This window comes from Etheostoma cragini, chromosome 24 (assembly GCF_013103735.1).
Source record: "Etheostoma cragini isolate CJK2018 chromosome 24, CSU_Ecrag_1.0, whole genome shotgun sequence".
Lineage (NCBI taxonomy): Eukaryota > Metazoa > Chordata > Actinopteri > Perciformes > Percidae > Etheostoma > Etheostoma cragini.
In genome coordinates, this window is record NC_048430.1 from 3,671,806 (window position 1) to 3,688,307 (window position 16,502).

At 41.3% G+C, this 16,502-nt stretch overlaps 1 protein-coding gene and 1 long non-coding RNA gene across 2 annotated transcripts in view; one reads left to right on the forward strand and one right to left on the reverse strand.

Moving 5' to 3' along the window:
* Positions 1 to 14,540, forward strand: part of LOC117939645 — an 18,903-nt gene extending 4,363 nt beyond the window's left edge. Inside the window, exon 3 of the long non-coding RNA XR_004655640.1 lies at positions 14,530 to 14,540. This is a non-coding gene — a long non-coding RNA (uncharacterized LOC117939645). The remainder of the gene's footprint in view (positions 1 to 14,529) is intronic.
* mgat5 (alpha-1,6-mannosylglycoprotein 6-beta-N-acetylglucosaminyltransferase) overlaps positions 17 to 16,502 on the reverse strand; it is a 70,263-nt gene continuing 53,777 nt past the window's right edge. The window contains exons 12-17 of the mRNA XM_034865108.1: positions 7,949 to 8,098; positions 3,242 to 3,388; positions 2,994 to 3,110; positions 2,007 to 2,081; positions 998 to 1,155; positions 17 to 619 (exon numbers count right to left, since the gene is read on the reverse strand). Coding sequence (XP_034720999.1) covers positions 421 to 619; positions 998 to 1,155; positions 2,007 to 2,081; positions 2,994 to 3,110; positions 3,242 to 3,388; positions 7,949 to 8,098 — 846 coding nt within the window. The 3' untranslated portion in view covers positions 17 to 420. The remainder of the gene's footprint in view (positions 620 to 997; positions 1,156 to 2,006; positions 2,082 to 2,993; positions 3,111 to 3,241; positions 3,389 to 7,948; positions 8,099 to 16,502) is intronic.

The window sequence follows — 16,502 nt, forward strand, 5'->3', positions numbered from 1 at the left end:
GGGGGGGGGGGGGATGAACCTCAAGACAAACAGGCAGGCAGTCACTGATGTGCAGTCCACCAAGGAGGCTGCAGTTTTAAAGACAACTCTCTTTGTTGATTCAAGTAATTTTACACCGCCTCCGGGACTCGTAGCGCCGCCGGTGATCCAGAGGGTTGACGTATGCTCAACTTGGCTGCTTTACCTCCAGCAGCTGGGGAAAACAATAAATATGATGAACATACGCAGTCCTGTGAATGTTTATCTGCACAGAAAGCTTCCCACAAAAGTCTGGTGTGTGTGTGTTTGATTGACAGCTGCATGTCTCTCAAACACACCCATTGAGCTGCTCCGACTTCGTTAAACGGCAACCAGCAACACCTGAACACCGCCCAAGCCTATGTCAGCCCCCCCCCCCTTCCTTCAGCCTGGGTGTTGGTGCTATAGGCAGTCTTTGCACAGCGCCACCTGGCCCTTCATGTAGTCGCGGCAGGGGCAGATGCGTCGCAGCGACTGGTGGTCGCCCGCGCAGCTGAACAACAGCAGGTCAGACTGGAAGATGCAGTGGTGGCGAGCCTCACTGTAGGCCGGGACCAGCGTGTCTGCGCTCGACTCCACCGTCTGACAGTCCACACCAAACCTGAAACACAGGCAGACAGATTTCCTTCACTTGTTATGCTTAATAACTACTTATTTCTGTTTGAATTAGAGTGAGAAGAAGAAACCGGAGGAGAAGCCAAACACACACTCAATTAAAGTAATGTGCTTCAGCATCAGTTATGAGCATTGACCCATTTATTCCAGGAAATAAATGGGGCCCTCCAGTGGTTTCAACCTAAAGTCTCCCCTCAGTGTGACATGCTGTTTACACGGATAACCTGAAGGGTGCTGCCACTTAGAGGACACTTCTAGAATAACAACTAGGACAGGGAGAAAGTGTGTTCATCTCTTGATGTATATACTGTGTGTGTGTGAGAGAGAGTGTGAGAGTGAGAGAGTGAGAGTGAGAGTGAGTCACCTGGCCAGGTCCTTGTCCTTGTTGAGGTGTTGGAAGAAGGAGGGCTCACAGATGAGCTGCTCCTCCTGACACACCTGCTTACAGGAGTGACCCGGCTCGGCCAGTTTCACCTGCAGAGCGCTGAGAGGGGGCCACATCACCTGACCGTGGCAGAAGTCCTGACAACACAACATCATGTCACACAACGGAAATACAACACACACTGCAACATAGGCCAGCTTTGAAAGAAAAACATGGAGTCTGAGTAGAGCCATTCCTTCTGATATAACAGATATTTAGAAAACATTGATGTGATACCTATTTTAACAATTAAGGGCATTCAAATTACCAGTCCTGAGTGTTCTAACATGGTAAATATGAAATTGTGCTACTGACTGCTGTTGATTGAAATCCTCCACATCCAAAATACATGATCCTACTAGTTACTATAAACATAATTGTACTAATAGGCAAATTCCACATTCACAAATCCTCCCACAAATGTCAAAGCTTTACTTGGAATATCCTTTAAATATTTACTTTTCTATTATATTAAATTTGGCTATTATCTATTATTGTTAATTGTTCTTCTTAGTTCATCTATTTTTTATTAAAGCTGTGATGTTTTGACTGTTGCACGATGGTTGCACTCTTGTCCTACTGAAGTATCTGGAATCTGGTTCAGTTATTTTACAGTCCCACAGCAGAACATTTAAATAAATATCTTCATTTTGTCAACAGGGTTATTAAGCGGTGCAAGTGACTCAACAGCAGCTGAAATGTTTGGCTTTCACATCTTTGTGGCTCCTGTAGAACCTCCTCACCCCAGCAGCAGTAGCGTTATGAGTGAACAGAGAATAGCTGTTGTCAGCAGAGATAAAAGTCATCATCTGTGCTTGTTTTTTGGAAGAGATTTTGATTTCCATTCAGCTATAATCAAGTCTCAGTAGACCAAGATTCGGATATGTTTGTATCCTAAACGTGAACATGTGAAAAGAACATGAGGAAGGAATCCATCTAGAGGCAGTACCTGGTTCTCAATGAAGGCGTTGACTCTCTGCAGCATACCCTCGCAGGTGAATTCGTAGGGCAGGTAGGGCTCAATCTGACCACATAAACACAAACACACAGACTGGTCAGAGAAGGGCCAGGAGAGGATACTATGGTGGGGAAGTCACACACTTTACAGCACACCTCCAGAGCCAGGCATGAGCTCGTTTCAGTGTGTGTGTGTGTGTGTGTGTGTGTGTGAGCCCAGCCTGGTGAAACGTTAGCCCACTGCCTTTCTTTTGCACCACTATCAACCTCCTCAGACTGAACAACAACTGAAGCCTTTGTTGTAGCACTAAGTTACTCGCTGCTTTCTCCCCGAGCCCAGCCGGAGCCTGGTAGGCTGCAGCTCGCCACGGATCTCAAAGCATATGAGGCTCCCCAGGATTGTCCAGTGAACTAAACCATTGTTCCGACTTGCTCGGCGCAGCACAACACAACACGAGGTCCCTAACCCAACCTTTAACTATGCATGGGCCTGGACGCAAAAACGGAGCAGGATCTCACTTTCTTTCCCCCGTGCTTTCACAATCTTTTGGACAAGTTTCCATCCAAGCATTTCTGTCAATTAGGGTGTTCAATTATGATTGATTTTATATTTAAATAATTTGTATAGTTGTCCTGCGTTTTTCACTGAATAGTTGTTCCCCTTTTTGTATCTTGTGCTTGCACCGGGGAACAGGAGAAACTCATTTTCATTCCTCTATGTACTGAACTGTACTGAACAGATCTATTATCTTTTCTGTTAATATTTTGATAATCGATTCATCACTTACCTAACATCTTCTACTTCCAGCATCTGAACTGTGATGCTCTGTGGCTTTTCATTGTCCTATGTAATTGTTCAAGCAAGAATGAAATCTAGAATCTATCTATCTATTATGAGACAGTGATCTCATGCGTTTCAAAATCATTTCTGTATCAACGCAGACTTTTCATGAGGACAATCTATCAAAATGTCCCTTACCTTCTGGCTGAGGATGGAACGAATGGCCCTCTCCACCTCGGCAGAGTTTTCAATATCCACCGTCCACACATGGGGTTGACCCACGTACACCTCGGCATACGGATGTTGAGAGGTCAGCTGCAGATAACAACAAGAGAGTAGAAGTCAGGGAAAACAAACACCCCTTTTAAAAATGGTATCTTGAGCAGAAGCATCTGCAGCGTAAAACCTCTGTGTGAGTCCCCACAGACCGGCCCCCCTCCTCTCACCTCTCTCAGCGTGGGTTTGCCTTTGAAGAAGTCTGTGTTCTTGCTACTCTTTGGAGGGTTGAATTTGGGATTAAGGAAAGCACAGCCGTTGGCGATGGCCTCCAGGGGGGCAGGACCCTCGTAGGGGAAGGACAGACCCACAAACAACTGCAGTGGAGAGAAATTACAAAAATATTGAGAAATGGATTAGCCACATGAATGTTCTTTTTTTTTTGTTTAAGGAAAAGAAATATTAAACTGTAGATGAGGATATTCATGATTTAAAGTATAACCTTTAACATATGTGATAACACTACTGCTAATGTAAGCCAATAAAGAGTAACCAACTAAGTCTGTGGTCACATGTTTTTATAAAGCACATGTTGAACACCAAAGGCTGGGAGAAGGTGGCATATGGGAGCTACTGACATAACCAGAATAACAAGAAGCCAGTCGAGGATGGAGAGGTACAGAAAGGTGCACTGACTATGGTGAGGAGTTTCTGTTGTCTGCTGATAGCAGCAGTTAGCCCTTGTTAAAGCAAAGCCTCCCATGTTCCCAGCACTAAATCCAGTCAAGGCAGCACATTTTCTCTATGGTTCAAGGGTAGAGAAACAAGCCAAATAATATGAAGACACTAATTTGTATTACTCCCAAAGGTCACTCAACATTTAGTGAAGAGGGAGGCTATTTTGCAGATGGAAACGCACTGTATCTGAGAAGCCTGATGAGAATTTGGAAAAAGTACTACAGTAATTCACAAATATGCATACAAATAGGCATACAAACAACCATTTTACAAAATGATACTAACATAAACCATTATAATGCACCACCTGAGATGTGTCACTCAGGCGGGATCTGAGCAGTTAACCCAAAAGAGTGATTTTCCTCATCTGACTTGAATGGTAGATTACATTAAACTGAGATGATCCAGTAAGAAAAAAGTGAAAACAGAATGATAATGCTGAGTAGAAGATAGTCTGCCTGTCTTACTGTATGATTAAAAAAGCAGTTGGTGATGCCCTCACATTCCATTACAACTGAGTCTACTTCTACTACATATTGTGAGCTAAGTTTATTTGTAATAACACATTTTAAATACTTAAAAAAATAAAGCATACGCATTAAAGGATTAACTAAGGATTATTAAGAAGGACTAACTGCGCTGGATACTGCTGAAGCCTAGAAGTGGCTCATATTATAATCCCGCTGTGGATTTGGTCCCCCATCACATACACTAGAAGCATTTTAGGAAGGGATACTTTAATGGCCAGTATGAACTAGATATATAAAAAAAAACAGGGGTATCCATCTTGGATGGGAAGAGCAAATATTTGCGATGTAGTAGCAGCTTATCCACAAGAGCGTGAGACAAAAACAGAAAGAGGAGGGTGGGGTGGAGGCAATGGACTAGTGGCTCTTTAACTTGGAGGGCAAGAGCTGGCTGGCTACAATGGCTGTGTGTGTGTGTGTGTGTGTGTGTGTGTGTGTGTGTGTGTGTGTGTGTGTGTGTGTGTGTGTGTGTGTGTGTGTGTGTGTGTGTGTGTGTGTGTGTGTGTGTGAGATTGATGACACACTTTCTATAAAAGCACATTGCAGGGCTGTATGTTTTACACATGAATAGACTTAAGCTAAGGTTGCATTATGCACTAGCTCATATGTGAATATTACTCAAACAACTTCTGCCAACAGGTGGCAGCAAAGCACACTCCTTCCCCTGTGTGTGTGTGTGTGTGTGTGTGTGTGTGTGTGTGTGTGTGTGTGTGTGTGTGTGTTTTAATGCGCTCTCTTTTTTTATAGGGAGTGAGGAGGGGAGGAGATGAAAAGGGGGGACACAGGGAGAGAAACTGACTCTATGGTTAAGTGGAGGAGCAGTGATCTAGTACAAATGAATAAATGACGCCTGCGTCTCCTATGTGAATCAATAAGAATTTTAGCTTGTACCTGAAAGCAGCTTATTGGTGTGCATTCAAGCGGTTTTGTGTGTTCATGTGCACTGCAAAGCTCATGCTGTACATGAAGGACATCCTGCTTACAAGATCCAAAGCTCCACATCAGAGCTTTTCTATTGATTTGTCCTCCTCTGTTCAAACACCCTTGCATGGGTATACAATACCTACCATGAAGATGCTTTAATTTGACAGGCATCACATTGATGGCAATACTACTCCAATGCAAGAGTAATTCCTTTGTTAGGAGGCTCGTCTAACTTTAAATAAGATCTCTGTGTAGATTTTTCATTAGCCTGAATAAATTAGAAAAAAAAAGTATTTTTCGTATTGTATTACTTACATCACACAATTGTCCTATCATCACACACCAGCAGTATTCTCAGATACGGTAGCAGTTCACACAAACATTAGCATTTATGGTTCCGTCAGCTGTCTTTCCGTCTGAAAAACTAAAACCTTTGACTCCATCAGCGTGCGACATGACGCAGTGCCATACTTCAGCTGTTTGTTCATTGACACTATTCCCTTGTTACATAACAGCACGTCAGTTTATTTCAGGAAATTTTGTTTGAGAGAACATGAAATGTCACACGCCACCAGCAACACGCTCTTCTTTTCACAGAAGCGCCTCCACGCACTCTTTTTTAAAGTCCACTCAATAGTTAAAACCCACAAGGCCAATTAGCTCAGTCAGTCTGACTGCAGGTAACAGTAAATTTGTTGTTTAAGAAACAAGGAAAACTGTGCAGACAACCGCTCTGGTTTTCCTTGCAAGCTCCTAAACAACTATGTGGCTAAAATGTTGGGGTTTTGTGGGATTTAATTGGCCAGTCCCTAAGGGTTTTCCATGCAGAACCACAATGTAATGAGAGGATAAGGAAGTACATACTGTATCACATCACGTCTGAGAGTAGGCAATATGAATTCAGCAAATCTAAATTCACTATAATCATGTGCAGCCCTCTCTGGCACCAATATGCAGTGTTGCTTCCCTTTAGTCTTTAGCGAGTTGTTTTCAACACTTCAACGATCTGCTCCACTGCTGAATACACCTTTGCTTTTCTCAGTCAGTGCCTCAAACATCCCTGTGTCCTTGGTTTTAGGTGCTCAGTACAGAGTGGGATTTGGCAGCCAGGAATAGTCTTTTGGCTGAAACAATTTCCGGAATCTTTTCAGTACAAAAGGGGTTTAAATCTCAATCCATCTTTTTATTTTCTATAACTGTCTGAATCATGGTCTATGACTATTTTGCCCTTTCTATCCCTGCCCCAGCTCCTGTCTGATGCCTTTATCCTCTCTCTGTCTGCCTCTCCTCCCACTCTTGCTCTGATGGGAAGGCATCTGGTTTCAAAGGCTACAGAAATGAAAACCCTCTCCCACCTTATCCTTCTGAAAAGGATGCTGACTGGAGCCAAAAAACAGACCCAATCTTTTATTGCTGGCAATTATGATGTTTTACCTTCAGCAGACAGTTTTTTTTGAGGACCATGTCAATTCCAATTCCCCTTAGGCAGTGGGCATCTCCAGAAAATGTAGTAAAAATTCACTCCCTACAGTAGTAACCAAGAGCTATTTCTAAGGCCACGGCCACATGATAATTGAACTATATTAGTTTGTAGCGCTTCAGGTCAGGTTCAAAAGGCCCTGTTCACAACTAGCTGGTCTTGGATGCTATCAGAGTTTAAGCTAAAGTTAGCAGCTCTGTCTTTCGCTTTATTAGATTTGAGGAACCCCAGCTAATTATACCCGAGACAGACTTACGTTAGCCAAACACAATGCTTAGTCCTCATCCTAAAAGCCTTTTCTCTTGTAACATTAAAAGTGGAAACTAATTAGCCAGACTGGGTTATTTTGTAACAAAAAAATTGTTCGTTGTCACTGTTTGTTATTTTGTCATATAACATCGGGATTGACTACAACAACACCGTTACTTTATTTCCATGTGCTCACATGGATGGCAAAACTATAGTTGTTTTACCTGGGGCATGCAGCCAGTAGCCATCAAGTCCCATACAACAGGGTTCTAGTTTTAAAATAAGATAGTGTGAAACATTAAAAAGTCAGCCAGAGACAACATTTTCAACCATCTTGAGGAGTTAATGTTAGCTAAATTAGCAAGTTAACTACAGCCGATTAAACCAGAAAGTAGAATTGAAGTCAATTAGCTAAATTACTCAGAATTTTGAGTGGTAAATCTGGCACTTTTATCCTTGTTAACTGTTGCCTGTATGTCAAGAGATACACCTGAATAAAGAGAAGGCTGACCTGCTTCATGCATTATTAATAACTGAATCTGATTGTGTTTCTACTGATTGCGTTTCTACAGTTTTTACTGTTGTACAAAATGCATTTTATTTGAAATTTGAAGTAAAGGATTTATACCAGACGGAATGTCCTACATCAGTTCAAGGTACAGTAACATGCTCTCCACTTCACAGCCTTCAGTACTACCACAAAACAAAGCTATTTGTGTTAAACAGCTCTGTGAACGGGTGTGTCTGCATACGTGCATGTTGCTCCAGCCACTACAATCCGGCCTGACTTCAGTCTCTGTGGCTGTGTCCTTGTCTTTGAGGATAAGAGTGGTTTGAGAAGCGAGAAGAAGAGATAAGTGAATGGAGAAGTGCTTCTGTGGATGGCTGGGCCGAGGAAAGACTCAGACAAACTACAGCCACTCGGATCGAGGCTCTTTCAGATAAGAACCTTTGTTAAAACATAGACTCTTTTCTACAAACCTTTCACTTTCAGATCATTTACAGCTTGGGAGACTCACCCTGGTTTCCCGGAGGAGGAACTGCAGGTCTCGGCCGCTCAGGATGCCGTGGTTCTTGACGTAGCTTGGAAGGTGAACGGTGCTGGTGCCGTGCACGGTGCCATGGACATCCATGTAGCTGTGGATGGTGTCAAGGTATTTCTTTTTGTCCTAGAACAAACAGGGAGATACAATTCAATGTTGTCAGTTTATTTTTCAATAAAAGAAGTCCACAAACCTACTTTGATTGTGTAAATCTGTTTCTAAAGTCAGAAACACGGTTAAAAAACAACAAAATACTCACACAAATTGAAATGAACTTAGTTAGGAAGACTATTTAGGTTCCTTAGGTTTAGCTGGCCCAATCCAGAAAAAAACATTCTGGAATGAACAATTCTGAATTACATGTTTACAAGAGTGGACCAGGATCATTACTTTGTAATGTGACCTGATGAACTGTTGTTCGTCTGGCCACAAAGGAAGGCAGAGCTAAAAGTAGCACTGCATGAGGAGCATCATTGCTCACGATATCCTGCTATTGTTATTAAGGTCTACCTGATTTGTGATGCCCTTGATCAAAAACACAATAAAGCCTGCCAACAAAGCCGGCTTCCTTTGTACCAAAAGTCATGTCCAGCCCAATTCCATCACACAGGAATGCCCGACTGATTTTATGGTGCACAAGGTCAAACTAGCAAAACACATTTAAATACATATGTTATTTTCATGTTTTATGGGGGCACTTCACCAATGTTTAGCTATGTTTACTTTTCATGTGGTTTACTTCTTACAGTGTCTTGGTTATGGAGGAGTTTAAAACATGAGAAAATATAACCCCGATGATGTCATAATGATGTTATCAGGGCCATCTCGACTTAATATCTGTAACAAAATTACAATCTGGGGGCAGGAGTTTGACTGACATGTGCATTTGCCTGGCAAAGAAGGTCCAACAAATGACACTGATTTGCATTATGGTAAACGTAGTAGTAGTTATTGAAGTTTGAGCCACAAACTAGGGAATGACAATCCGAATCAAAAGCCTCTGCTGATCTTGCCCATTTTTTCAATGCAATTTTTGTGAATTTGCCTACTTTATTTAAGAATAATACTAAATCGCAGGAGTAACCCTTAAAATCTGTATCTCCTATCTGAATCAAATAATTATGGGAAATAATAATTTGTTATAACAGGTGAAATTAATCTATATATATTCACCATGACGAAGACCTTGTGAGGTAAAAACTGATCCACTTTTTAAACCATTTTGAAGACATCTGTATTATTCTTTTCTCTGACTTAGAATGGGCTTTTATCTTCAAGAGCACTTCTAATGTTCCCCAGAATGCACTTTGCCTCCGCATTCTTTCATGTGTTTTTAAGAATTCAGTCCACATGATAACAGTCCAGTGTGTACTGAAGCAGAATTACATTGTATAAATGATCTTATACTAAAAGTAGTCTATATCAAAGAGGTTTTACTTCCGGGATTGTTCAGATGCCGCAGGATATTTCACCACGTACCCCTTTTTGGCTGGTTGTCCGTTTACTTCCACTTTCTTTTGTGTTGTAATTTTAAACTCTGGTGAATTTCTGAGGACTATGGTTAACTGCTACTCAGATCTCCTCAGGGTAAATACAGACAGCTAGCTAGACTATCGGTCCAATCTGAGCTTTCTGTTACACGACTACAACTACCTTTGAACAAGCACATGTTCCACCAAAACAAGTTCCTTCCAGAGGCTATTTTGCAGCGGCACCACGGCTCCATCTGGAGCCAAAGGCAATTGAGATTGGTTTAAAGAAATGCCAAAAAAAAACATTTTGCTCCCATCCTGGAATGATGTGTGGACTAAAACCGTTCTCCAAAGTGCTGTGACAAATACAAGACCGTACTAAAAGTGATTTAAGGCGTGTGAGGTGGGGTTAAGCAGGCCGTGTAGCAAACTGTGATACAGTTAAATTTGATAATGTCTGTTGATCACCTTAAAATATTAGAGATTAAAAAAATAAGATAAAAAATTAGTTAAGTTAATCAGTTTGGATGGAACTTTATATGATAAAAAGAACTCTGATGCTCCCCACACAAAAGTTTCACAGCAGTGTATGATTTTAAAAAACGAGGACTGCCCTATAACCCTGCCAAAACGAGCACACAAAATGTCCCTATGTTTCCTTCTGAACTGCAGTGTAAAACGTCTTTTTCATCTAGTCATGCACCATATGGAAGAGGAGTAAAGTACAGTGGAACACTCTTAAAGCCCAGCGTTTCAGGGATGAAGTAAGATGAAAGCCCGCCATTTAACCATAATTACAGGATGTCTCAAAGGCACATTCACTAGTAGGTTCACACACATGCACACACACTGGAATATTATCGATTACCAATAGTTTCAACACTCATGGGGCAGCAAGGCCAGTATTGTTAAAAGCTACTTGTTTCAAATTCACGCACAACCCCTACGCATGAGCCTGCCTTTGAAAGTGTTCTGCCTCTAGGTCATGTCCCTGCTCTCACTCTCTTTCTGTGTATGTGTATGTGTGTGTGTGTGTGTGTGTGTGTGTTTGTGTGTCTACCTCAGTGCTTCTTTTTTTGGGGGTTAAGTTTCAGGTAGCCGCTTGTCAGGGTCCCTGGAGGCATGGCTATCAGATGCCTCCAGCCAGCCTGCTGTAACTAAAGCAGCCTGGTGTGTGTGTGTGTGTGTGTGTGTGTGTGTGTGTGTGTGTGTGTGGAAGTTCTAATTAGAAGGTGAAATCACTACCCTGTAATCTTTACACTCAGGAGAGCTGAGCTGGGATTTATGTGCGTAGTTGTGTGTGTGTGTGTGTGAGGGGATTTAAAAATGAAGGTTGCTGGTAGGCACCTGAAGAAAATACCCCCCCCCCACACACACACACACACACCCCAATACACACACTTCTATAGAAGTACAAATCTATAGATGGTGGTGCGTGAGGTCAGAAAAAGCCAATGAAAGAAGAAGAGCGGGTACATCCACACTTTGTAAGAGGAAGAAATGATTTAAGAAAAACTATTAACATTGATACTTTTTTATATGTTTATCTGTCTAAAAACACAGTAATTCCTATGCAGACCGGGGGTCCATGTAAATATTTTGAATGGTTAAACTTTAAGATATGTGTTGCACTTTCACATCAGCTGATGTTGCTTTGAAACATACATTTTAGACACATGTTCCGATTGGAAATGATTTGTGCCGTTCAACATAGAATTAAAAAACAAATGTATTTATTTATTCATTTGAATGAGTACGGTATTTTACGATTGATTCTGTGCAAGTTTCGGACCCAAAGCAATTGTAAAACACTAATGACATATGAGATTTAACATACAGTAATTTAGAATATGGATTATAATGGACATTTTAAATGAAAATGGTTGGATTTACTGTACATGAGACATGACCTGCCAGGACCGGGTAAAAAATCCCATCCGTGGCAAAGCATGACAGGACTACAGAAGTGGGACAACGTGAGAGGGAAGGATGTGGTGCATTGCAATTTTTCAGATCAATTGTGATATTCTGGTGCTTTCCCTTCGTGTAATGATAATATGCCAACTTCAGTTCATAAACCGGTCGTGGCTGTCAGCACACGGTTAAACAGAACAAAGTTATGACTTTGTAACACTAACAGGCGTGAAGACACATCAAAAGAGAAAAAGTTGTTCCTCCATGTCCTTAGAAAAGCCTTGGTAAATTTGTGTGGATTTGTGTGCACTGTTTGTTGATGTATATATCCCCAACCACATGCAATGTGCAATCTGAAACCAGGTAGCAGACCGGTTGCGGCAGCCGTGTACGGGAGAATGTGCTTAGGGAGATATGAAATAACTGCTTTAGTTGGAGAGGTTGATTGAGGCAGGAGAGGAGGAGGCGAGTTTTATGACCTTGTAAATCAGAGAGAATTTGTAAAGCCTGGCTCGGAGAGGAAACAGGAGAGGCGGCGCTGCTGCTGCTGCTGCTGCTGCTGCTTTCTGTCAGCAGTCTATGGGGAGGAAAGCCTCCAGGCTGAGAGACAACCTAACACTGACCGTCTTATTGAGGAAGTACAGGTAAACTGATTTCAGATCCACAGCTAACTTACTAAGAAATAAGAGAACTAAAGTGGCCTTAATTGAACTCATCGCTCTTATTATTTATCTACATTTTATTTTATTCAAATTTTTTCTCTAAGGCTTGTGGCTGCTAAGTGACACATCCTGGCATCACTTATTATTTTCTGTTGAGGTGTTAAATGATTTTGAAATGTACTGTTAGGTATGTTTATCAGCTGTTCAACAAAAATGCGGATTCAACTCTCCGATCTGAGGTTTAGATGGAAATCAAAATAGTTATGTGAGCGCAAGGCACTGTTTTACCATTTATCATTAAACTTCTCCTCCTCCTATACGTTGGTGTAGGGGCAGAGCTTCAGGGTTGAGAGCAGATATTGATGTTTCAGCGCTTTCTCTTACCAGGTACTGGTGTGTCAAGACAGAAGGGTAGGAGCAGATTAATCTAGCTTTTCAGCACACTTGTTTTAAGGAAACAATCAGCTTCTGCTTTCACCTGAGACACTGCATTTGATGCATATTCTGTCTTCCTCGTGTTCATTCCTCGTGTTCTCAAAAAAAGACGGTGCCAAGAGCTTCTAGCTCATCAGAATGCAGACAGGTGCACTTGGTTCGACTTCCTCGACCCTCAAACTGCCTTCGACATCAAAAGTACCTCTGATCATCTTCCCATCTGAAATAATCTCCTCTCCGGAGGCCCAAAAATGGAAGCTTGTCAGTCACAACAAAAATGTCACTCCACCTATTCTTCAGAGAACACCTGACAAGCAGAGCCCATTATACACACATCTCTGCAGTGATGTCACAATGCTAAGTCAGTCAGAAGTAAACGCAGTGGTTCAGTTCAAGTGTGGTGATTTACACAAGGGGACTTTAGCAACACTAACAGCCTTTGTACCCAGGCTATGACTTTTCTTATTGTTCACTGTTGTACTTTGAGTTGTTATCAATTCCGTCAACATTACTTGTATTTATATCTCAGTCAAGGTCTTTCTGAACAAAAAATGCTCAGTCCTGCATATTGATCAAGTGTACATAACTGTATTATACTGAAATGTACAGTTTATAAATGACTGTTGTGGGGAGTACAATGCCATACATGAAACTGACCTAGCAACTGCACAAATTGCAACTACAGTAGAAATGCCATTCTGATCTCAAAAAGCTATCAAAGTTATTGCTATAGGTATTGCTATCAAAAATGATGCCAATCAGCGTAAATGCTCACAGAAATCACACACACATTTTCTTCAGGACGTGCAATAGCCATCATTAGAACTATTGCATTTGATAATTTATTCCAGTGTGGTTCTAGTACATCTAATGGGCAAAAAGAAGACCCACCACTACAGACTGCAAAAAAGAATAACAGACAAATGTATGACAGATGTAATTGCAACTAAACAGTAAATTAACAGCTTAACAAAAGCACCATAAAACCCATTAAACACAGACATATTTGTACAAATCGCCAGGGGAACATGGGTGGTAAATAGTATCCAGAAGTGCTTGGAGTGCAGACAGGAGATGCTATTTATTTTAATGGCCCTCCCACACTCCATTAGACTTAACAGTGTGTAACCTATTGGAGTTTGGTGGCTGGCCAGAGCATGTTTTGGAGTCAGAGAGTAGAGGAGGAGATAACTGAAACGTTGAGTCCCGGTTTTCTATATGTGGGCTGCGTAATCATCCAAATGTCCCCGGCTGAGCCCATATATGTTTTCCTAGTTCAAGAGAAATAAATGAAAAACCTATTCAGCATCTATATTGTTCCCGTCTTTCCTGCAGCAATGAAAATACTTGTAGTGCCACATGCATTATCAATTAAAAGCTTTGCACCTTGTATATAGAAGCTAATGGCACCAGTGGGGATCCTAACACCATTTTCATAGATTCAAACTACTACTTAGTAGTTCACATGCAGTGAACAAAACAAGCCATCGGGAGGTGTCCGTATTATTTCAAGCCTAATTATTAATGTAGTTAGGTTGCTTGCTATATTTAAACATAACTCATTTCTTTTCTTATATTAATATTATTATTGTACTTAGTGTTGTCCTACTGTAGCTATTGAATTTGATGTCACCATTTATGGCTTCTGTCAATGATCACAGATGCAAACAGTGTTAACAGTTCAATGCACGCCTCCTTTGAATCATTAAAATCAAAAGTAGATTGAACACAACACATGAAGGTCAGGCAAAGGCAAGGCCAATGTGTTCCCCATGTCAAGAAAAGACACTAATCACGATTAATCATGCCTCAAGAGTTAACTACATTTCTAAATGTTCAGCTCATTTGGGGTATCTGTGTCTCTCTGATATTGATTATTAATTTGTTTTAACTATTATACTTGTTTGCTACTTCCAAGTGTAACTTTTTAACATCTCTTATTCTTCAAGTGATAATTCAACTGCTTTCAGCGCTTATACATATGTCAACTGACAGTTTCACTGCTTTTATCTTTTATTCTTTAACTGAGTTCATCTGCCTCCAGATTACACTTAAACTGACACTTTTCTTGCAGTTTATACACATAAAATGGCTAATTTCTCACACTACAACTGACAAGGACTCACACTACAACTGACTCATCTGGTTCAATTTAGCACCTAAACACCTGACATTTCAACTCCTTTCAGTGATTGAAGTTCAACTGAATCTTAACTTTCTTTAAGCACTTTTGCTTCAACTAATACTTGTGTCAGCGCTTACACTTAAATTGCCACTTCAACTTCATTCAGCCTTTAACTGCCATTTCAACTTTTTTTTTTGGTCATTGTATTTCAACTGCCACTTTACCTTCCTATACATACAAAGTAAAGCAGCAGCAAACAGCACCTTCTTCTTGAGACTAATTCAATAAAGCATCTGTGACAGAAGCAATCTGTTCAATAACTGCAATAACATTTCCCGACCCAGCTCTTTCATAAACGTCAAATTCAGGTTTCCGCCCGGCACTCACGGTAGTTTATGGCACAAGGGATTGCTTCATTACATTGGACAAGCACAGTGAAAATAAAGACAGTTTAATGTTCAACTCAACGTGGTTATCCATCATGAAAGGGAGATGAAACACATACAGACTGTGTCGAAGGCTGCAAGGGTAAGAGTGTGGGATGGTCACCTTGCTGCTCTACATATGCCAGCTGTGTGTGTGTGTGTGTGTGTGTGTGTATGTGTGTACATCCGTGCCCCTGCCAGCGTTGTGTGATCCGTCTTTCTTCAACATGTCCTCTGAGCTGCTGCCAAGGGCTTGCAGCTTTCCATCTCTGTACATCCTACTCATTCTCACCTTGCTCCATGCTCCCTTCTGCCTCATCAAATGCTTTCTTACACACTGAACGCTAAACGACAGGGACACTGACCAATTTAGTGGAGACTAGTGCAGTGCCCGTTCAAAACATGCCTGATCGAAACAGGCTAATTGCAGGCCTTGTCCTGTACTGTTGCTTGCAGTTTTCTCAAGAACCATTGTACACCGAAATACCTTGCAGAGGCACTTAATATGCAACTTAACTGTATACTACTGACTTTTTTTTACTGAAATAAAATACCTGACAGATAAATGTTGCAGGTTAAGTTGCAGCTCCACACTTTACTCCCACATTATTAGAAATAAACTATGTATACCAGAAGATTAAGATATAGAGACAGGTTGACGATATTGAGAAATATTTTCCAAAAAAGGAATAGTTAAATATGTAATAGCTATTTGTATAGTGTGTGTGTGTGTGTGTGTCTCAGAGACAGAGCGAGAGAGGGAAAGAGAGAGAGAGAGACAGAGAGAGCGACAGAGAGAGAAGACAGTCACTCTTAGCTCCCTTGTTCTGCTTTTCTAACTGGGTTGCTATGGAAACAGCTTTCTCAGAGGTGGTCTGGCCATTTTATTTCATGTATCCCCATCAACACTGCCTCTTCAACAACAAAATACTTGAAATACACAAGATCTACCACTGTGGCCTTCATCAAGTTACATTCCTCAGCAAAACCAGGAATCATTTAATTTCCCTACAAATGATCCCTGTACTAATCACAGACGTAACTCACCTCTATTACCACAAGACAAGTGCAAACAAATCTTTCATGAAGTTAGGTACAACCTCAACCCTAGAGCGATCAAACTCTCCCCTGCTAATCAGTTCATAGTAATTCATTTCCTTTTTCAGCTGTCATTTTTTCTGAAAAGATTTTTACACACAAATTTGACTAAATGTAAATGTAAATGTAAATGTGCTGTATTTATATAGCGCTTTTCCAGTCTTAACAACTGCTCAAAGCGCTTTTACATCTACAGGGAACATTCACCATTCAAACACATTCATACACTGTGGCCGGGGCTGCCGTACAAGGTGCCACCTGCTCATTAGATAAACATTCACACACATTCACACTCCGATGCGCAGCACCGGGGGCAACTTGGGGTTCAGTGCCTTGCCCAAGGACACTTCGACAATGACTGCAGGGGCGGGGATCGAACCACAAACCTTCCGATTGGCA